At 36.6% G+C, this 23782-nt stretch overlaps 1 protein-coding gene and 1 non-coding gene across 8 annotated transcripts in view; both read left to right on the top strand.

Moving 5' to 3' along the window:
• LOC142336168 (talin-1-like) overlaps positions 1–23782 on the top strand; it is a 210366-nt gene that overhangs the window by 109243 nt on the left and 77341 nt on the right. For 5 of the 7 annotated variants that reach the window (XM_075384782.1, XM_075384786.1, XM_075384783.1 and 2 more), the window contains 9 exons: positions 390–410; positions 813–1406; positions 1538–1864; positions 2095–2501; positions 2782–3009; positions 3464–3554; positions 12652–12846; positions 13812–14063; positions 23384–23492. In XM_075384782.1, coding sequence (XP_075240897.1) covers positions 390–410; positions 813–1406; positions 1538–1864; positions 2095–2501; positions 2782–3009; positions 3464–3554; positions 12652–12846; positions 13812–14063; positions 23384–23492 — 2224 coding nt within the window. The remainder of the gene's footprint in view (positions 1–389; positions 411–812; positions 1407–1537; positions 1865–2094; positions 2502–2781; positions 3010–3463; positions 3555–12651; positions 12847–13811; positions 14064–23383; positions 23493–23782) is intronic. The other 2 variants (XM_075384784.1, XM_075384787.1) reach the window with 1 other exon arrangement.
• On the top strand, positions 14571–14643 carry Trnat-cgu (transfer RNA threonine (anticodon CGU)). The gene has a single exon. It is a non-coding gene; the product is annotated as a tRNA-Thr (tRNA).

Here is a 23782-nt window from a genome sequence, read left to right on the forward strand (position 1 = left end):
TGCCGGCTATGTTTTTTGTTTTAAATGGTAAACCCTACGTTCTTTTGAGCGCAGGAGTTAGATTTATTCAAAGCAAATTTTTACATCTTGATGGACAGTTTTTCAGACCAGATCTTTAGTTGAAAAGCCTATCGAACTTAGACAAATTATTCTGCTACAAAAAAGTTTGCATGATCATGTTCAGCTTGTTTTTTTTCTAGTAATACAAATCAGACCTCTGATTTTTTTTCAATCTGATTCATCAGTTCTCTGATAGCAGAACCCTAGAGAATCTATCGCCTGTCAGCTATCAGATATTTATTATGTCTGCTATTATATTGAACTGTGTTTTCGAATCGTCAGCAGTCGTTGAAATATGTTCATCCATTACAACTTTCATTCACTTTCAGGCCTCTTTTCTCAAGAAAACGGTACAAATTCAAAGCTGTCTTCTGCCTGGATTCATTTACATAAAAATAAAAGTTGATTTGATGGTTATCACACAAAACAACCAATTCGAACACAATCAAATAAAATTTTGGATCAGAAATTTGGATGAGAACGATTTGTAAACACGGAATTTGCTCCGTTGTATTGTTATCGCTTTTCTGCTGTAATTTCACCTGCTTTTTGTTCTTGCTTTAGCATTCACGTGAAAAATTAGCACAATATTACTGTACTTGATATTACTGTATTAGTTTTCCGGCGGGTATGGGCACCGTTTGTTTTAAAATGTCAATATTGATCACAGGTTGCTTTACTTGTTTGAGAAATGTCGATACTGATCAGATCAAGCACTAGATGTGCCTAATATTTGAGTTTTTTAAAAATAGAAAGTGGCGGATTTGGATGGAGCAATCCAGATGTTTGTCAGCACCCTCCCTGGCCAGAAAGAGTTTCAAACATGTTCAGACATTGTCAACGAATGCAACCAGAGCATACAGAAAGCTCCAACCTACGATGGACCATTCAACACACAATTCAGTTCAATCAACGAATTGCAAGCCAACCTGCATTCGGTGTCCGGAGCATTTAGCGATGAAATCAACCTCTTAGTTCACTCTTGCACAAAGAACCCGGAGGGTCTACCCAGCAGTGCTTTGCAAACTGCCAAAAACCTGCATCAATTTGTACTGATATCTCTTGATTTCTACCTATCTTCCAAAGATCGCAACGCCCTTGAACCACAGAAGATGTTGCAAGTGTTGGACAAGCTGGTTTATAGTAGTTCTATACTTTTGGACACTTCTAGGCAGGTGTTTGCCACATCGGGATCCTCAAACTCGGCAGATACGAGTGCACAGTTGCACCCCAAATTAAGTGCCTCGGCTAGAGCGGTGGTCAGTGGTATCAACGCCATGCTTGAACTTGTCCTACAAAGTTCTCCTGGACTGAAGCACTGCGATAGTGCCATTAGGAATATTGAAGTAAGAGCACATTCCTTATAAACTATAGGCTTTTCTCAAAAGTTAATACAAAATAACCAGTTTCTAAAAGGTAATCCAGAGTTTGTAAAGGGCTATCATTGCAATACAAAAACTTAGTGTCATTGTTTCAGCTGGTGTCCAAGATGTTACAGAATCCCAATCGCCCCATCAATAACCGCAGCTACTTTGAGAACTTCGAAAATGTCATGGAGCAGTCTCGTGCTCTGGGCTCGAACATGTCTCAACTCACCTTTGACGCCAACCGAGGCGACTTGGACCAATTCGGAGAGAGAGTCGAAGCCACTTGTCAGTCGATTTGTCAGCTCATGGAAGGCGCTGCCCAGATTGCGTACCTGGTTGGAGCCTCTGATGAGAGAAGTAAACCGGGCAAGAAAGCCCTGGTTGATCGAGAGCACCTTGAGGCCTTAAGAGATGAATATCTGGGCGCTTGGAAAAAGGTAGCATATTCTAACTTCTTGATCGCTAATGTGGTTTCTTTTTGTTTTTACATGAGGAGCAAAAGTTGTTGGAATAGAGATTCTTTTCTTATCTTAGACAGTTTTCCCATGAAAGAAAGCCTTTTGGTTCTCTTTATATTTGCTGACTGAACATTCCCCTATTTCAGTTTTATATAGCTAGTGCTTGTAAAAATGAGTTATCAATGTTGTATTAACTTTGATGTTAACAGGTTTTCTCACCAGACTTGGACCGCCAAGAGCTTACTCCCGCAGCTTCGGCTTTGGCACAAGCTACGCGAGATGTTATCGGATTTTGCCGCGTATCATCCACCGCTTGTAGCGCGAACCCACCAATAAGCGACAAATTCAAAGCCTTCGGGCACAAGACGGCCATGGCCACAAAGAGTGCTTTAGATGGGTTGAAATCGGGCGAAGCACCTAATCCCGAGGTGTATAATCAACTGGAAGCTGCTTTTACAGATCTGTTGAGACTATCTGCTTCCAAAGAATTGGCAGGAGAACCTGCTATCTTGAGCGAAGAGGGTAAGATGTTGCAACAACCCATCATCAGAGCGGGCGAGTATGTCAAGGTTGCGTCTCTTCAGTGGGTCAATTCTGCGAAAGGATTATGCGAAAGGTTTGATCATTTTTGAATTAATCTGTTGTTACATGATATATTGTCAAATTGTTGCACGATATATTGGCAAGTTTTTCTTGCAAACATATGCTTATCTTTAAACGTAACAATGGCGCTTAACAGTGTTAAAAAGCGGCCAAATTTTCGTTCTTCAGTTTAAGTGGATCTTAGGCTCCTTATGACCTTTTTCTGCTATGGGTTGGACATATTCGTAGCTCAAAACTTCATTTGATATGGTACAAATCATAACCTGTTCTCTAAATCAAACAATAAATTTTAGTGGTTCTGGTGAGAACTGGCCACAAGTGTCAGACGGAGCTGTTCAAGTCACAAATGCAGTGGAGAGTCTGCTAGCTGAAGTGAGAGCGAACGCACCTTGGCAGAAACATTGTGAAGCCACTCTTAGTCTCCTGGAGCAGATGTTCGCCAACTTCATCAATGAGGTCAGAGAGAGACGGGCGACAGGGGAAAGTGGAAAGCCATCTTCTCAGAATTATCAATTTGCAAAGTTAGTGTGTCACCAGTTGCGTTTCCGTAACAATAAGGTATAAGTTGATGCAATATTGAGCTCATTGTTGGCTGCAATTTGAAAAATTGCACACTCATTAAATTCAGGTTCTAGTGTCCAGATGGTATCGGCCAGCTTACTGACTTAGAACAATGAGCACCTCTAACTATTCTATGAGAACGTTAAAGCAATATTATATTGAAAAATTGTATGAAAAAAATAATATATCTCAAAGGAAGCTAAATATCCAGGTGCAATAGACTACAAGGAGCTCAGGAACTGTATTTCGATTGGTATAAGTAAGTTATCGCTATGACGCAATGTGCCCATTGTTAGCAGCAGTTTGAAAAATTGTACATCGCTTGTATTTTGTCAAATTTGTATCGAAAGTTTGAAGTTTGCTAATAAATGATAATGATCTGTCGCCATTTTGTAGCGTAAGTTTGTGTTCCAGTATCGAGACAGTGTCGGCCAGCTTACTGGATGTAATTGATCAACTCAACTCCCTTTCTCATGAGATGAGGACTGCGATCCTCGACCGACAGGTAAAGATTTATACATTACAATGTTTTATAAATAGCCGCGTCCTCAATTCCAGGAGGCTAATATAGCGCTCCTAATTTTTTTTTACAATTCAAAGAATTTGAATTGTATTGGGGCGCTGTTTTTTTAAGATGTGTTCACACATTTTTCAATGACTTTGATCTTTCAAAACGGGATACACAGGTAAAGCCCAGCGGGCATTACGTTTCATTAGAGGCCCCAAGTGAGCTTCAGTGGTCCTTCAAGTGCTTAGAGTGGTGCAGCTGCTGGAATGGCCTTAATTAAAGGTTAAAAGGTCATTTTTAGGAGTTGTTGGGCTCAAAATGTTGCAATTTTTCATTTTTTTGTGATTTTTTTTGATTTTTAATAGCCGCCCTCATCTTCTCAGGCGGCTATTATAGCGCTCCTAATTTTTTTTTACATCGTCGAACTTTTTTTCGCTTTACCCATTTTGCCGCTTTTTCGACATTTTGCGTGAAATCTTTTTGACTTCTCTAGGCTAGTTTCACTCTTCTGTCATTCTGCTCAAAGTCCTTTTAAACAGCAGCTGCTCAGCAAAGCAATTCAAAATGAAGAGAGTCAGTATATAAAAAAATCAGAGTCAGAAATAGAAACGGGTTAAACCCATAAAGCCCATTTTTAGATGCCCGGTACTTGAACTTTGTTCTCTTAAGTTTTAGTTACTATCTATAATGCTTATTGGTATTGATACTAGACCCTGTAGCCTCTCACTGAGAGACAGGAGTATGTTCAATTTGGAAATGACATCAAAATAAATCGCACTTAAAGATGTTTTTATACAAAAATCAATTTTTGTTGATATTTTCTTTTCTTTCAATCCCAATAGAGTTATGGGAATCAACGGTGGCTATTTTCCGGCAATCTGCCGGGTATGTTTTTTGTTTTAGTCAAACGTTGAAGTTTTTGAAATATGATGAAGGCATTTCGCGAGACAAAATAATTTGTTTTGACCACTTTATGAGCTATATGTTTGGGTACTACTAATACAAACATGCAAAATGATACTAATTTTTGCAATTTCAATTTTTTTTTAAATTTTAAAATTTTTTTGATAATATAGCACTGCATGGTTTGTAATAATAATGGATTGGTATTCAACATTTTAATGTCTCGAAATTTTGCATTTTTTCTATAAAATTTGCTATTTTTTCAAGGTTTCCTAAAGTTTTTGGCAATTTTTGATATTTGTCCATTCTCAAGTGCCAGAAAATCTCATCCATGGTACGATAAAAGTTACTGCGTGGTTGTTGGCTTCAATGGACTTGTTATCTACAATTTAGCTTTTGGTATTGAAAATATTTTTTGTTAAAATTTGCGATTTTCTTCAAGTTTTTTCAAAACATTTTTGTCTTATATTCAGTTTTTCTTACCTCAGTAGCAAGCCAACCTCATTCAAGGTGTGATAATATGTTATAAGATAGCTGCTAGGGGCAATTAAACGGTTTTCAACATTTTAATAGAACAAGTTTCAATTTTTTGAAGTTCGAGATTTTTTCTAAAAATTATTGCCTATCGATCTTTGAGCCAATGAATTTTTTAATGCTTGGAATTGGGTTTTTGGCTAGCCTCTAGCGACACATAAATGATTCTGAAGATTTTAATATCACAATTTTTAGCAAAATTTTTTTAAATTTTGCAATTGATTTTAGTTTTTATATTTTGCGGTCATTTTTGAGTCGATTTGCGGCATTTTTGAATCGATCTTCAAGGGCCGATGAATTTTTTCAGGTCATGCAGGTAATACTGGACCGATTTCAAGAACAAAAATGGTCCTGAACATGTTTTTGAGACATGTATTTTTAAAGGGATTAAATTTTGCCTAAGGGAAAAAAGCTTCAAGAGTTTTGGTAATGAGTATATTTTTGTTTTGTTTGTTTGATTGTTTTAGTTTCTCAATTTTTTGCGATGATTTTGTTTGTTTGTTTGTGTATTGGCTGGCTTTGTTCAATTGATCTGCTGGTCTGGTAGAGTGCTTTTAAGTTTTTCATTCAATTCTTTGAATTGTATTTCAGGACTTGTCCTGCTATGTTTTTTTACTTCGTCTAACAGATTTTTGTTTCATCTTACCCTGACTTCTTGGAATTGACTTTTTCAATGACTTACCTCACTCAAAAAAATGACTTCTGAACTCACTTACGGAACTTTAAGTTTTATGAACGTTTATTTGTTAAAGGTCAATAGTGTGCATCTAAGTGGTGCCAAACATATATGCCCTAATTCTTGATTATTAGAGTCTTGAGTTTTTGATTTCGAATATTAATTTTGGGATCTTCTCCGTTTGTGCCCCCAGTACGTTATGCGCCCCCAGTTACATAGTACGTGCCATTACATAGTAAGTCATTATGTAAAAAATATTGCACGTGCATCTGACGGGTGCAATTATGCGCCCACTAAGCTGAGGGGGCTCAAACTGAAAAGATTCTAATTTTGAAAAGCCCTATTAGGGCTTTCTCCTTGTAGAGCTTATATGTCTCATAAAAATAACAGTCCAAAGCTAACTCAAAAAGTCTAGTGTTCTATTAAAGGACTGGTGGTCGATCTGTCTATCTAATCTCGTTAGTTGTTTCAATTCATGGAAGGCCCCAAGCGTCTATCGAGGCTATATTCCGGCAATCTGCCGGCTATGTTTCTGTGACGCCGACCTACCTTTTGTCTGTTTCTCCAAAATATTACAGCATCTCAATGCGTCAAAGTCACCCCTGCTTGGTCTATTATTCAAATTAAGCTTGAAGTTAAGCTTACGCCGGCTAATATATTGATCTGATGAGCTGGTGAAACCTGAGGGCGCATTTAGTCGATGTGTAGTTGTTACAGTTTTACTAATTCCCGTTACAGCTTTACTAATTCCCTGTTAGACTATCCTCCTTTATCTTAAGTTGGAGACTATCAACGCCCCGCCCGTCGTTTAACAGCAGTTTGTTCGACACTAGTCCAGATTTCTTTTGAGTAAATTATATTTTGATTTTAGCTAAATTTTCATATTTAATCAAAACTATTCAATTTTCGATTAGTTTGATTATTAACCGTCCTCGGCTTGCTTCTCAGCAGGCTATTTTAGAGCGCCTATTTTTACAGTTAGCAGAATTTGAATTGTATTGGGACGCTGTCTTTTTACGACTCGAAGAGTATTGGTGGTGCGTCTTTTTTTGATCGATAATTTTTTGGAGTGTATTTGAAACAGGATGCAAAAGTCAATGCAGCACGTGAAAACTAAGTGTTTAGTTCAGACGGTTAAACGAATTGAAGAGCAGAGAGAAGAGAGAGTTATTTTCAGTTCATGCTGCATTTTTGAGAGAGCAAGACAAGTATTTGCGAGCGAATTTTTTAAATTTTTGTTATGACTGATTACTTTTTTCTGCCTTTCAGAGTATTTTTATATTCAATTGTTTGATTAGGGTTGGTTGTAGGATTATTGTTACTACGTGTAGTTTTATTGTTACTCGGTTGAATAGCACACGTTTATATAAAATAAATAAATCAATTCTGCTTTTTGTTAGTTCTGACTTTTTTCACTTGTTTCAAGTGTTCCAGTGCGTTTAAGTTTCTTGCGATTGTTCAAAGAATAATTTGGAACTGCTTCTTAAAATGTGTTGAAACAGCTATTGCGACTCGACAACGTATAGAGAACATTTTTATTAAAAGAAAATTATCAGGTTTCTTAGATTTTGTCATTCAGTTTTTTTGCTCGACTTTTCTTTTTTCGAGATGTATCTTTGTCTTGTTTTTTTAATATCCTCCCTCATCTTCTCAGCCCGCTGTTATAATTATCCTAGTTATTTCGCTCTTTTTCTTCGAATAAAATTTTTTGCTTTACCTTAGTTCACAGCATATTCAAAATTTTACGTGACTATTTTCATTCTTTTCGCATTCTGTTCAAAGTTTTTTTGAGCAGCGTTTGCTCAAAAATACCATCTGTAATCAACAGAGTCGGTATCGAAAAACCAAATCAAAAGAAGTAACTTGATAAACCCATGAAACCCAATTTTAAACGCCCTCTTGTCGGATTTTCTTATAAGCCTTGTTTTGATACTAGCCCATGTATCATCTCAACAACATGTAGGAGTATGTCTAATAGCGGAATGAAATCAAAATAATTCGCACTTTAAAAGATTTTTGCACATCAATCAATTTTTGGGAGTCAAATTGAAGTAATGATTTTGGCCACGCCGAAACAGGTAGTTGAGCCAAAAAGTGAGTGGTTTTTGCGGCGTGAATTTTTTGTGCTTTAATTTAAAGAAGAGTGAGAAACCGGTGTTTGAACAAAAGGTCTCTTTCTCGCTAGTGGTTTTTTATTCGCATGCATTTTTACTGTTTTTTTTTGTTTTGTCTGATTTCTTTGAATTATGTCAGGACTTTTCCTGCTATGTTTATTACTTTGTTTTGCTCTACCTTAGTTGACGGCTCATTCACCATTTTGCATGAAATCTTTTCGACTTCTTTAGGCTAGTTTAATTATTCGCTCATTCTGCTCAAAGTGCTTTTTAAAGAGCAATTGCTCAGTAAAGCAGTGTATAAAGGGGTCAGAATGGGTATCGAAAAACTAAATCAAATTAGAAACGGGATAAACCCATAAAAGCCCAATTTTAAATGCCCGCTACTTCAACGTTTTTCTTATAAGTCTATTTTAATATCTCTAATTCTGGGACTAATACTAGCCTATGTATCCTCTCATTAAGAAACAGGAGTATGCATAACTACTAAATCCAATCAAAACAGTCCGCACTTTCGAAATGTTTTTGTACAAAAATCATTTTTTATCATTGTTTTTCTGTTCCTTCAATCCCAATCAGTGTTATGGGAATCAATGGTGGCTTTTTCGGCCATCTAGTGGCTATGGTCGATTTGAATTTAAGACCTCAGAAACGGGATGAAGTGGTAACCGGGAAAATAAGTCCTTCGTCAGTCGTTTGCGAGCATTTCGTCAAACGTTAGTAGGTTGTGTGTCCAAAATGTTACTCGACTTTAACGTTTGAAATTCTTACTGTGTTTAATTGCTCTCAAACGGATTATTTTGCCCTTATTTTAGTCCTATTGGTTTTTTAATAGCCGCGTCAGCAATTCCAGGCGGCTATTATTGCGCTCCGAATTTTTTTTATCGTCTAACAGATTTTTTTCGTCTTACACTGACTTCTTGGAATTGACTTTTTCAATGACTTCAGCGACTTCTTCTGTTTTGCAGTTGAAATTTGTGTTCTTGACGTCATTTCTGCTTTTAGGTCAATTGCGTGACTTACCTCACTCAAAAAATGACTTCTGAACTCACTTATGGAACTTTAAATTTAATGAACTTTTACTAATTAAAGGTCAATAGTTTGCATCTAAGTAGTGCCAAATTTATATGCCCTAATTCCTGAGTAATAGAGTCTTTAGTTTTAATATCGAACATTCTTTTTGAAAAAGCTCCAATAGGGATTTTTCTTTGTAAAGCAAATGTGTCTCATATAAATGACAGTCTGAATCTAACCCAAAAAATCTAGTGGTCTATTAAAAAGCTGGTGGTCGATCTGTCAAATCTCATTTCTTTAGTTGTTTCAATTCATGGTAGGCCAAAAGCGTCTGTCGTGGCTATTTTCCGGCAATCTGCCGGCTATGTTTGTTTTTTGTACGAATTTTGGTAGTATGTACGAATTTTAGTAGTATGACTCCATCCGTTTTTTTTTCTGACCATTTGATATTTCATCCTCAAAAATGTTATTGCTCAGTTACTTACAGCACGGATAGTTTTGAGTAACTGAGCAGGAACTTTTTTACGTGTGTAAATCACAGAAGCTGCTGAGACATCAAATTATGGTTTTAAGGGTTTTTCCCGCATTAGACACTCATACTCTCCTTAACCTCCCTCATTCCAGCCATCCGTCCAACGTAATGCGCCCCATTTTTACTCCTTTTGTTCTACTCAGATCAGTTTAAGCTTGTATCCCTCAGTTACAGCTAGTGACGAAGCCAACCGCTTGCCAGTCGTTTCAGAGCAATTGGCCCGACGTTAGTCGGTTATGTTCATTAATTGCGGCCGTCTGTCTCTCAGCGGCTATTTTTAGGCACTCTTTTTTCATAATCCAAGAATTGAATTGTATTGAAGCTCCGTGTTTTTATTTTTTGTAAGAGGTTTTCAAAAGTTTTTCCATGACTGAGCTTTAAAAACGCGATAAACAGGCAACGCCCACTTCGCATTAAGGTTCATTAGTGGCTCTAAGCTGGCGTTAATAGTCTTTCGAATGATTAGAAAGCTGAAGCTGCGTTGAAGGCTTAAATTCCAGGTGTCCTTTTTATGCAATTTAGGACCCAAAATTGTGAATTTTCTCACATTTTTGGTCATGTTTTGAGTATTCTGTTAGATTAGTCTTTAATTGACGTTTGTCAAACGTTTTAGAGGCAATGAAGTTGTTCTTAAAATACAGCCCCAGTTTTTAAATAATTTTTTGCAATTCCTTCAACTTTTGAGTGTTTTACTCAGTTTTTGAATTTTTTAAGCCCTAGGAGCCAATGAATCTTTGAACTTCTTGAAGATAGATTTCTGGCTAGTTTTTTAAGGTCACCGAAGTTTTTATGATATTAATATCAAGATCTTTAGCAATTCTTATGTGTGCGACCGGCTTTCTGCTAGCCCGAAAGTTTTTTTTGAGATTTTATCAAGAAAACATTGGTTTAGTAGACACAAGAATGGAGAACTGAAGAAATTCTTGGTGGGTTCAATTTTTTTGGAATGCTTGTATGAGCTGGGTGCTGCGTTTATGCTTAAATTTAAACTTTTCCGCTCTTGTTTTAAAAACGCTGACACCAATAGAACCTGTCTCTGATTGCCTCCAATATATCAAGCAATGTCTTCTTAATTGCGAAATTTTCTTCTGTTTTATGTTTCTTATAGAGAAGATTGCTATTTATTATTTTGATTGCACTTCGATTGTGATTAATGGCTCTTGAACGAAGTTTATAGCACTCATTGTAAACGTGTTGGTCTTTTTTATGCGAATTTTTTGCTTGACCATTTTGCGCTTTTCTTCTAGAACGTTCTTTGACTTCTCAAGTGACTTTTTCACGCTTTCGTTCTTCATTTTTAAGTGATCTCTATTGCTCCCACTCCGAAATATGTCATCACTTTCACTCTGTTTTTTCTTTGTGCTATTTTGACTGAACTTGCCTTGTGACGTCTACGTCTTTTTTGCTTTAATTGAATCAAGTTTTCTGTGTGATTCAAAAATAACTCTCTCAAAAATGACTTACTTTTTCAAAATACCTTTTGCTTACTTTAAGTTTACGAAATAAAGTCGATTCTGTATATGTCACTCTAAGTGAAGTTTATTTGCTCATGGAAATACACAAAACATATTCTTTTTTTCAAAATATAATTTTGACATTCAGCAATGATCTGACAAAAGCGGCTATTTCTTTTCATCGGTCATTCTTTTTTGTCATATTGCGACTGCAGATCTACTGCAATCTATCTCAGCTATTTTGTGGCAATATGACCGCTATGTTTACTATTATAGGTTCTTCGGTAACTCAATCAATCAAAACTGAAGGCAGTGGGTTTTGAGGTGTATAGTAGCAATATTTCACGTGGTCCTTTAGAGAGTTTTCTCTAGCCCCTCTACTTATTATGCAGGATCTGCTGAAATACTTTTCTGACCTCAAATCAACTAAAAAGCTGTGAATTTTGTAATTTGCTTCCTTATTCAAATTTTTGCCAATTTGAGTTCGTTTTTGTGGTCCATGGTAAGGTGGTGTACTCCCTTATAGATATTACGTCATTAATTATGAAATTAATGACAGCTTCTTTGTTTTTTGTACGTCATTGTTGAGCTAAACTTTTATAATATTTTGAATCTTTCGTTGTTCGGAGGTAAGATTTTGATTGTTAGGTTCTTGATAATTATTTACTGACTTTTCGTCCTCAAAAACGGGATTAACAGGTAGAGCTCAGAGGGAATTGAGTTCTCTGAGAGCCCTAATCCTTACTATACTCTAAAAATATGATTCACGAATAACTGTGTTCGCAAATTCATGGTGTCAATTGCGGTTTTTATTCTTAAAATATTGACACCCTCAGTCGCCCCCTCCCCCGCCATAAGCTCGCCCTCACCCCCACCCCCTCCTCCCTCAAACACTCACATTGTCCGCCCTGCTCCACCTGTCGATTTGTACCCCCCTTTCTCTTCTAGTCTTCGCAACCCTAACCCCCCCCCCCCCCATTGCTTGACCCCACCCCACCCCCCCCCCCCATTGCTTGACCCCACCCCACCCCCCCCCACACACACACACACACACAACGATCACCGCCCTTAATGCTAGCATCCCTAAGCCCCAGCTCACTACTACCTTTCTTGGATTGTCAGGGCTCGTCTTCCGAGTCTACTTGAATCTGCAGTAACGTTTTTCATCGATCAAAAGGACAGCATCAAATTCGTCTTTTGATTCGCACAATTTGTTTTCTATTATTCTCAGCTAAAATTAGCCTTTTGTTTAAACGCTTTTTTGGCCAATCTTTTGATAAATGCAGACACTTGCTTAAGCACTTTCGACAACTGAGAGAATTGTGTACAATCAAGATTTCATTCGAGGCCTTTCCGGCAATCTGTGTCCCAAGAGATTTCTGAAATTAATTTAAGTTAACTAAAAAGATTCACTGAAAATTGAATACGTCGAAGTTGGCCGAATAATGGAACCGTGTTAGTATAGTTTTTGTTTTTTTTTATCACATGAAATCGAATCACTTAGTGTATTCTGATCTGTAAGATATTTGATCCTGTTTTCGTAAACAATCAACTGTTCTGTCATTCTTAACCTTTAGCTGCAAACATAACTTTATTATTATAATGTACGCGGTCCTAATATTATTTTGCTTGAACACTTTGGTACTTATTTTATACATTTACACAGAATCCTGTGACTGCTCTGCCATATAATGAACTGTTTAATAAGACAAAATGTGCGCCAGATATTTGAAATTAAATGCTGAATTAGTTGGGATCAATGCAATGAACTTGACTAATTTGATCTAATTTTACAGCTACTTAGATAGTCAGATCATGAGCGAAAACACAGCCTGAAAACAAAATCGAAACGTTTTCTCCATTGTAGGTCGAACGTATCGGGCACATCTCGCAGTCGATGGTACAGAACTACATGGTGCAGTTGTTGCATCACTCCCAACAGTTCCTCATCTGCATCAGTGGGGAGAGTGACCGGATGAACTTCGAACAGCATCTGCAGACAGTCTACGAAGCAGCCAAGGAGGAAATCGAGAATGCCAAGGCCTATTCTGTCTCACCACAGGTTGTTTCTATAACCTTTTTTTTGACGTATTAAGCAACTGTTATAGACTGCGCATAGGATATCGTATAGACCCCAGTTATGGTAAACATACCATAATAATGTTTTTCATTTGGGGGAGAGAAGGGGTTGTAATGGAGACCCGAAAAAGTTATTATGAGTCTGCCATCCTCCTTTAAATAACTTAATCTCATATTATGCGTGCATGAACAGAAATGATGATTAATTAGATTAAAATTTTCTAATTTGACCAAATCCACTCGATAATCAATGACTTGACCTCTGAATTCTATCATAATTTATCCGTTATTTTCATTTAATCGCTGACTGAGACATTAGTTTGGCGATAAATGACTTGGTTTACAACTTGGTTATCAATTAAACAGATGATCAATGTCTATCACTTGTATGAGAATTTTGATACCAGGTCCTTCGAGGCTCTGGTAGCCATCATGGCTCACGAACACGACAGGTATTTTGGTATTTTTGAAAATGTAGTGCTTAATTACAATGTATGGGTTCTTTCTTTTCACAGAATTCTATCTGGCTTTTCCTACAAATTGATTGATTGGTTAGAGTGGTTTAGAAATTTACGAAAGGCGTTGATCAATTTGGGTTGGCTGCCTGCCTTCGTTCACTTTTTTACAATTAATTTATGTCAAAGAGTCCCTTCAATTTTTGGCTTGTAACAATAGAATTTACAAAATATTAACTATACACTTTACGTTGTTTGTTGGAGCTACCAAATATTGTGACCTTAATTTACGGGCTGAAGCGGAGAGGATCAAGTTGTTGAAAAGACTGTTAAAAGACATGGAAGTCCAAACGATTTATCGGGTTATAAGAAACCTCAAATCCTAATGTGAAAAACGCGTAGCACACTGTTCACAGGCGCTTTTTATTTTCCCCCGGAGAAAAACTGTCTCAGAGAGTATCATAAGTATCAATTGCTTTGGTTCCTGTTTAAGCTGGACAAGAAACAGTCGTTCGATCAGTCAGCAACTGACTTTGAACAGTCACTGGTGGAGCTGAGAGAGTGCGTTGACAGTTTAGCCAGCAGGTTTGGCAGTATTGGAACTGTCCTTGCAGAGCTAGAGGAGACCCTGGCGTCGCCTGAACTAGCACAGCTCACCCAGGCAGACAGTGGAAAGACCATCAAGCAGATCATTGATGAGCTGCAGTCGTACGTGGATGCTCTCAACAGAACTAGCTCTGACATGGTATGTATTCGGCATTTCCCTGTAGAATCCTAATTTCGCACTTCTATTTGTGTTGAGTGTAATGAGCCTCCCCTCTTATTAGAGGTATCTGAAACTTCATCAGCGCACTTATCGCATATTCGCTCTTGCAAAAACAGAACATCATCACGGGAAAAGAAACGTGATGATGTTCCTTTTTCCTGTCGTCCGCTGTTATACATTCCACTGTAAGGAAACTAAACGAGCCTGTAACGAATGCATTCAAGGAACCTAAGGCAAAAAAGAGCTTCACTCCATCTTCGCATTTGAAAATCAGGCTTACGAAAAGGCAATAAACGCCATTGAAAGAGTGAAAACATATTTGGAGAAAATAGTTTGGGCCTGCAAGTGGTTTCATTTTGTGTTGCGTATGCATGAAATTGAAGCGCTTCATAGTCGACACTTTGCTCCAAATTGACGATATTAAAAGCCATTGAAGCCATTCAGTTAGCCGATTGTGTTTTTAAACTGATGCGATTGGTGTGCACAGGCTCTGTAGCATAGTGGTTAATGCGCCTGTCTCGTAAACAGGAGATCGGTGGTTCAAATCCGCCCAGGGCCTGAATTTTATCAAATGAAGTATTTAGTTTCAATTTCTCAATATCTGAACATTTGGATCGAATATTTGGAAGAAAATGAAATTTACTGTTACATTATGACTCCTATTATGGACTGTGCTTGATGCTGGAAACGTGTAAATTTCCTAACCTCATTGAGAACGGCGTGGAGGGGAGTAAGAGAAAATAAGTCTTTCTCATCATAGCCCATTGGTGTATTTATGGTAATTGGGTAGTGGGAGGGTACTGTATATGGCCAATAGGGGTGAGAGGAGGTGTATACCAGAAAAGAGTCAAAACTGTAGCCACAACCTATAACCTCCAGAAGTATCGCAAATGTTGGCTTTAATTAATGTTCCCTGTAATTTGGCTGGATAATGGTTTCAACTCTTCAAAACTTAAAACTTGCTGAAATGTTTTCAAACCATGTGCTTTACAGTGCCAATCAGCTTTTTACTGCCTGAGTTTGATTGATTTTGTGTTCGAACTGTATGAACTTTTGAAGCTCGATGCAGCGGTAAGTTTGCTATCAAGTTTTGTGTCTGTGGAATTTGTTTCCTTTTCATCCATTGGAGTGTATCGCCTCCACCAGTAGTAAAACTATAAAAGTTCATCGGGCTATCGCGTTCGTTTCGCTGGTACGTGTAATTAAATTATTTCAATTTTTTTCCAGCTACCAATAAGTTTTTGGGTCACTACTTTGCGTTCTTTTTAACTCGGTGAACTTATCTTAAACCATCTGAAGTCAACTTATGGGTCACTAAAGACCTGAATTAATTGCGAGCATGCTTCAATGGAAATATTCTCCTCAGAAGACTAAAATGCTATATATCTCATTTCACAAATTGACTGATTCTAAAATTTTAAAGATCTGGCTCACAATTAGTCTATGGAGGTGTATAAAGCATTTGATTTACTCTTGAGAGTGACTTTTTAATTGCTCTCAAACGAAGTTTAGCAATTATATTAGTCCTGTCGGTCTTTTTTTATAGCTGCGAAGCTGTAAGCTGAGCGAAGCTATATTGCGGTGCTCTTGGTTTTTTTTTTGTTTCGTCGTCTGACGCTCTTTTTTCGTTTTACATTTGTTCACACAGCAAAGCTGAAAAAGTCAAATTTTCTGAATGACTTCTTCCTCTCACTAACGGCATTTGCGCGCGTGACGTCATTTCTCACTCGCTTTAGCAAAAGTTTTTAGGTTATTTGCGTGATTAGATTTTGATCATACGTGACTTACCTCACTCAATAAAATGACTTTTGCACTTTAAAACTTAAGTTTAGTTTGAATTTGTTTAAGGTCAAAGGAACTCATTTGTGTAGTAAAGGTCACTAATAAGAGGCTTCTGCGGAATGAATTTTAACAAGCTTTATTAATTTATCGCTGAATGTTTTTACCTAGTTTTTAGATCTGTATCTGTTTCTATCTCTATTATATGGCACGCAGATCTATTCTTTCGCAGCTATTCCGGCAATCTGCGGCTATGTTTATGCGATTTTTCGCTTGACCGATTTTTGGTCTGACGCTTTCGACTTTTCGTCCTCAAAAACGGGATAAACAGGTAGCGCCCAGCGGGCATTATGTGCTCTTAGAGCCTTTTAGCTCTGTTTCAGCTCACACTGTTTTTGAGACTTATACTTATGGTGTGAAGGGTGGTTCTTAGAGGTTGAAGATACCCCACTGTTGACCCCCCCACCCCGCACTACTGCCCCCCACCACGCTGTTGCCCCTGTTAAAAAGTTACTGAACAAAATGCTTTTGCTACGGATTAGCTTTCAATTTTTTAATATGACAAATTTTATCAATATTTTTGATGAAACTTGCATTTTTTTTCAAGTTTTTTTGAAAATTTTTTGTCGGTTTTTAGGTTTCCTAGGTTTGATAGAAAGTAACTGAACAAAATGTTTTTGCTAAGGATTAGCTTTCACTTTTTTAATATGACAAATTTTATCAATATTTTTGATGAAACTTGCACTTTTTTCAAGTTTTTTGAAAATTTTTTGTCGGTTTTTAGGTTTCTCCAGCCTCAAGAGCCGAGAAACCTCATCTAGGGTTTGAAAATAGGTTACTGTATGGTTTCTAAATGTTATGGAATGTTTTTAAAGATTTTGACATCAAGAGTTTTAGCATCTTTTTGACAAAACGTTCAAATTTTTTCAATTTTTAGACATTTATTTTTCATTATCCGCGTCTTTACGGACGCAGGGCCCAAAAAACGTCCTTAGGGGTTTGATAATAAGTTACTGAAAGAATTTCATTTGCCAGGGAATAAGCATTTGATTTACTCTTGAGAGTGACTTTTTAATTGCTCTCAAACGAAGTTTAGCAATTATATTAGTCCTGTCGGTCTTTTTTTTGTAGCTGCGAAGCTGTAAGCGGAGCGAAGCTATATTGCGGTGCTCTTGGTTTTTTTTTTGTTTCGTCGTCTGACGCTCTTTTTTCGTTTTACATTTGTTCACACAGCAAAGCTGAAAAAGTCAAATTTTCTGAATGACTTCTTCCTCTCACTAACGGCATTTGCGCGCGTGACGTCATTTCTCACTCGCTTTAGCAAAAGTTTTTAGGTTATTTGCGTGATTAGATTTTGATCATACGTGACTTACCTCACTCAATAAAATGACTTTTGCACTTTAAAACTTAAGTTTAGTTTGAATTTGTTTAAGGTCAAAGGAACTCATTTGTGTAGTAAAGGTCACTAATAAGAGGCTTCTGCGGAATGAATTTTAACAAGCTTTATTAATTTATCGCTGAATGTTTTTACCTAGTTTTTAGATCTGTATCTGTTTCTATCTCTATTATATGGCACGCAGATCTATTCTTTCGCAGCTATTCGGCAATCTGCGGCTATGTTTATGCGATTTTTCGCTTGACCGATTTTTCGTCTGACGCTTTCGACTTTTCGTCCTCAAAAACGGGATAAACAGGTAGCGCCCAGCGGGCATTATGTGCTCTTAGAGCCTTTTAGCTCTGTTTCAGCTCACACTGTTTTTGAGACTTATACTTATGGTGTGAAGGGTGGTTCTTAGAGGTTGAAGACACCCCACTGTTGACCCCCCCGCACTACTGCCCCCCACCACGCTGTTGCCCCCCACCGCACTGATGCCCCTCCCTCCCCATCAGCCCCCGGTGCAGCACTCGTCCCTCCCCCATCCCTCGCCCCCGTGGGTACTGACGAACAACCGATCGCTAAAATCTCGCAATTTTAAACTAATTTTTCACAATTTTTTTAAGCTTTTTGACAATTTTTGTCATTTTTTGAGTTTTTTGTGCCCTAGATGTCAAGGAGCCTCCTCTAGGGTTTTATTATAGTTTACTGCATAGTTTCTAGTTGTAGTGGAATGGTTTTAACATTTTAACATCACAAATTTTAGCAATTTTTGACGAAACGTGCAAATTTTATCAATTTTTTGGACATTCGTTTTTCATTATCCGCGTCTTTTCAGATGCGGAGGCCAGAAAACGTCCTTAAGGGTTTGTTAAAAAGTTACTGAACAAAATGCTTTTGCTACGGATTAGCTTTCAATTTTTTAATATGACAAATTTTATCAATATTTTTGATGAAACTTGCATTTTTTTCAAGTTTTTTGAAAATTTTTTGTCGGTTTTTAGGTTTCCTAGGTTTGATAGAAAGTAACTGAACAAAATGTTTTTGCTACGGATTAGCTTTCACTTTTTTAATATGACAAATTTTATCAATATTTTTGATGAAACTTGCACTTTTTTCAAGTTTTTTGAAAATTTTTTGTCGGTTTTTAGGTTTCTCCAGCCTCAAGAGCCGAGAAACCTCATCTAGGGTTTGAAAATAGGTTACTGTATGGTTTCTAAATGTTATGGAATGTTTTTAAAGATTTTGACATCAAGAGTTTTAGCATCTTTTTGACAAAACGTGCAAATTTTTTCAATTTTTAGACATTTATTTTTCATTATCCGCGTCTTTACGGACGCAGGGCCCAAAAAACGTCCTTAGGGGTTTGATAATAAGTTACTGAAAAAATTTCATTTGCCAGGGAATAGCTTTCAATTTTTTAATTTGACAAATTTTATCATGTTTTTGATAAAACTTGCATTTTTTTCAAGTTTTTTGAAAATTTTTGTCGGTTTTTAGGTTTCTCCAAACTCAAAAGCCACATAACCTCCTCTAGGGTTTGATTTTCGGATACTGCATAGCTTCTAAATGTAATGGAATGTTTTAAAAGATTTTAATATCAGCCATTTTAAAAAATTATTTGCAATTTTTCAAATTTTTGAATCTTTTTGAACTTTTAATCATTTTTCCGGCACCAGGGTCATAGGGACCTTCTCAAGGCTTGAAGAGAAGCTGTCGCATAGTTTCTAGAGATAATGGAATGGTTCTCAATTTTTTAAAGACTCCAGCTCTTAGCAGTTTTTGGTTAAAATTTATTTTTTTTTTGCGAATTTTTGGATGTTATCATGTTCCAAGTTTACGTATCTTCATGAGCCAGTGACACTATTTAAAGCTGGTAATAGGGACACTGGATAGTATCTTGAGACAATGAAATGGATTTGAAGATTTTAATATCGTGAATTTTAGCAAGATTTTTTGCTATTGTTTTCGAAATTTTTGAATAATTTTGTCGTTTTCTGAGTTTAAAGACCATTAGTGGCCAACGAAGTTTTTCGTCTTGCAGATGGGTTACTTTAATAACTCCATGACAAAAAATAGTTCAGAACATTTTCACTGCGAAATCTGAAAGCTTTATTTTTATTTTAGGTTTCTCCAGCCTCAAGAGCCAAGAAACCTCATCTAGGGTTTGAAAATAGGTCACTGTATAGTCTCTAAATGTTATGGAATATTTTTAAAGATTCAAACATAAAGAATTTTAGCATCTTTTTGACAAAACGTGCAAATTTTTTCAATTTTTTAGACATTTATTTTTCATTATCCGCGTCTTTATGGACGCAGGGCCCAAAAACGTCCTTAAGGTTTTGATATTAAGTTTCTGAAAAAATTTCATTTGCCACGGAATAGCTTTCAATTTTTTAATATGACAAATTTTATCAATTTTTTTGGTAAAACTTGCATTTTTTTTTCAAATTTTTTAAAAATTTTTGTCGGTTTTTAGGTCTCACCAAACTCAAAAGCCACATAACCTCCTCTAGGGTTTGATTATAGGTTACTGCATAGCTTCTAGATGTAATGGAATGTTTTTAAAGATTTCAATATCAGCCATTTTTAAAAATATTTGCAATTTTTCAAGTTTTTGAATCTTTTTGAACTTTTAATCTGTTTTCCGACACCAGGGTCATAGGGAACTTCTCAAGTCTTGATGAGAAGCTGTCGCATAGTTTCTAGAGTTAATGGAATGGTTCTCAATTTTTTAAAGACTCCAGCTCTTAGCACTTTTTTGATAAAATTTATTTTTTTTCAAATTTTTGGATGTTATCATGTTCCAAGTTTACGTATCTTCATGAGCCAGTGACACTATTTAAAGCTGGGAATAGGGATACTGGATAGTATCTTGAGACAATGAAATGGATTTGAAGATTTTAATATCGTTAATTTTAGCAAGGTTTTTTGCTATTGTTTTCGAAATTTTTGAATAATTTTGTCCTTTTCTGAGTTTAACAATAATTGGTGACCAACGAAGTTTTTCGTCTTGCAGATGGATTACTTTACATAACTCCATGACAAAAAATAGTTCAGAACAATTTCACTGCGAAATCTGGAAGCTTTTATTTTTTTTTTTGCAAAATTTTGCAAATTTTTTAAAATTTCAGTTTTTTATTTGATTTATTTACTAACAAAGCTAGAAAACCTAAAGTTGCAGAGTCGAATCAAGCTAAAGCTAGGCTAACTAAGCCGTGGCTAGCAACTGACGAAGCCAACCGCTCGCCGGTCGTTTGAGAGCAATTCGACCGACGTTAGTCGGTTATGTTTGAGCTTTGCTTTTCTGGGAATTCCATGTTACAACTTTTTAACCATTCTGTATCCGTTCTTAGAATTTTTTCTTGGTCTAGATTCTTGTCTCGCACGATTTTGATTTACGCCTTAACTTGTGTTTTTCGTTATTTTGTCCCTAATTGGCTTTAACAAGAGGCAGTGTGTGTTTTATGTTTCTCCTTACTCATCGTTTGAACTGCTGCATATCAGATGTTGGTGGTCTTGACACCACTATTTCGGTATAAAAAGGAAATGTTAATTGCTCTCAAATGACGTTTGTAGCAATTATTTTAGTCCTGTTGGTCTTTTCTATGCAATTTTTTGCGTGCCCGATTTTTCGTCTGACCCATTTGACTTTTTTTTCCTCAGCAACAGGTTAAACAGGTAGCGCCCAGCGGGTACTAAGTTCTCTTAGAGCCTCTCAGCTCACTAGTCTCCAATTATGCGATTCACATAAACTGTTTTGGAGACGTATACTTAATGTGTGAAGAGCGGTTCTTAGAAACTGATCCCCCACCCGATCTCGCCCCCACATCAGCCCCCCAATCCCCACCACTGCACATCGTTCAGGCCGTAAGTGCCCCGTGCAGCCAATGATCCCAACACACTAACAACCCTCCACATCAGCCCCCCTTCTTTTCACCCTCCCTCCAATCCCAACCTCGGCACATCGTTCAGGCCGTAAGGCTGAAATCTAAGTTTTAATCTAAATAGTTTTGGACTGCAAACCATGTACTCTCTGCAGAACTTGTGATACTAATTTTGTTCGATTAAGAACGTGATACCTAATAGAAAAGAAAGCAAAAATAACCACACATACTGAGAAAACTGAGGAAAAAAGAAAAGAAACTAAAGAAGTTCAAATGTGGTTATATTTCTTTTGCAAAATGTCGTGACATCGCAAAAATAGTCTCAATAAGCTTACAATGCATCTGCTCAATAATTGGTTATCAATACGACCACGCCATTAAAATTAATAAGCACAATGAAATGTGAAAAATCAGAATTGAGTAAAAAAGTACTTCATTTAATACGAAAAGTAATGGCCTGTTAAATAATCATTCCATCAAAAGAAAATGACACTTAAACTACCAAAAAGACTATCGGCAACCACTAAACTGTATGCTATAAACTATAACCAGACTGTAAAATTTAAAAACGTCCAGAATGGCAAAACGACAAAAGCTCAAAATTTTATTCATTAGTCTAATGATTGCTGCAAATGGTCGAATTTGGTTTTGAACCTAGAATACGTGGTTAACTTTTGTAAGAAACACCAATTACTGGCGCAAAATTGCAGTTAAAATAAAAAACTTAGCAGGACAAGTCCTGACGTACAACTCAAAGAATTTCCATTGACTAAACAAAACACTAGACCTAGAACGGACTATGAGTGAATTAGGAAAACCATTTCTAAAAAAATCAATTAAAAAAAAAAATTAAAAAAAAAAATCAATGTCAAAATGCCGCAAGTGAACAAAAAACCACTAGCGAGGAATTGAAATTCTGTTCAAACAAAAAAGACTAGGCCTAGAATGAACTATTAATAGATTGGGAAAACAATTTAAGAAAAATCCGATCCCAAAAATTGAAAAAAAACAGTAAAAATCAAAGTCAAATTGCCGCATGTGAACGAAAAACCACTAGCGAGAAAGCGAATTTTTGTTCAAACACTGTTTTCTCACTCTACTTTAAAATTAGAGCAAAAAAAATTCATGCGGCAAAAGCACTCGTTTTTCGCTCCACTTCCTGTTTCGGCGTGACCAAAATCACCACTCCAATTTGACTTCAAAAATCATGAAAATGTGTGAACAGATCTTTAAAAAAGACAGCGTCCCAATACAATTCAAATTCTTTGAATTGTAAAAAAAATAGTTTTCAAAATTTTTTTCACGCACTCTTAAGAACAGAAATGAGACTCTTCTCGGTTTTTCACTTTCGTTCAGCAGATTTATCTGATTACGTGTTTTAGCGTGTCATTTAAATTTGCATCATGAGTAAAGAGAATTCACCGATTTGAAAAATACTTCATCATTATATTCCTTTTCGAGTCGTAGACACGTGTTAATAATGTCCGGCTCTTAAAGCATAGTTCATTAAGTTATCAAGTTGATGAGAGTGAATGCTAATTAGTTCTAGTATTAAGCTTAGTAGCTTTCAGATTAAACGCTGAAATTTGCACAATTGTGCAATGAAGCTGAAACTGCTCACCAAATTAGAACGATGTTTGATACATTTTAAAATGACTGATAACTAAATCTGATCTCTTTTTTCTAATGGGCGTCAAGAGGTTCAACGGCGGAAAATTTCTTGGAATCTATCAGCTATGTGTTACATCGAGCCCTTGCGGCCTCTGACTGATGTCACTTTGGGGTTCTACTGAATTGTTTATTTCAACCCTTAGTAAAGATATCAGAAAAGAAAAAAACTAATGGACAGTTTCGGCAGACGAATATGGAGCTGTTGTATGCAACCATAAGATGTAGTTTGAAATCGTTCGATAGAATTCATTATTTTTCATGTTACGTTATTGAACAGCAAGGCGTTTTTGTGTTTTTTGGTACTTGGTACATAAGATAGCCAATTGCATAGACGTTTATTGAAATTATAAAATCATTCATATTTTCAGCGAACGCAATAAATTCTTTCAGTTTATAACGTTTATTAAATTGAGGTTAAAACTGGATGAAAATGAAACAGTTCCCGTGTCATTTGCAAATGCGTTTGTTGTTAACGTAATTCATATTCAAATGGCCTATGTTCGTTATATGATTCCACGCTCATACAGTTCATTGACTGCTTGACCCTCCTCAAACTGTGCTAATGTCTCATCTCTGTTTTTTTTCAGACTCCTGCATCGGATACGCAGGTTGACAGACTCGGACCATTGTGCAAGGATCTGGTGGATCAGTACTTGGCTATCTTGAAACGTTCCAACGCCGTTGAGAATATGAGAGGTATGTTTAATTGCTCTCGAACCAACTTTGAAGCAATAATTGAAAACGAGTGTCTTTTTATGCAGCATTTTTCCTTGACCATTATGGCGCTTTTGTTCTGGAAAAATCTTTGACTCCTCAAGCGACTTTTTCACGCTTCTTCATTTTGGAGTGATTTCAATTGCTCTCACTCCAAAATGAAGTTTGTTGTTCAAACAAAACCGATTGTTAGAGAGACGATAACAAGGCCCTGATGGACAAGTGGTTAAAACCTCAGCTGAGGTGACGGAATCGAACGCTGAAGTTTTCGC

The sequence above is a fragment of the Convolutriloba macropyga genome, chromosome 3 (assembly GCF_964194025.1).
Source record: "Convolutriloba macropyga chromosome 3, txConMacr16.3, whole genome shotgun sequence".
Taxonomy (NCBI): Eukaryota; Metazoa; Xenacoelomorpha; order Acoela; family Convolutidae; genus Convolutriloba; species Convolutriloba macropyga.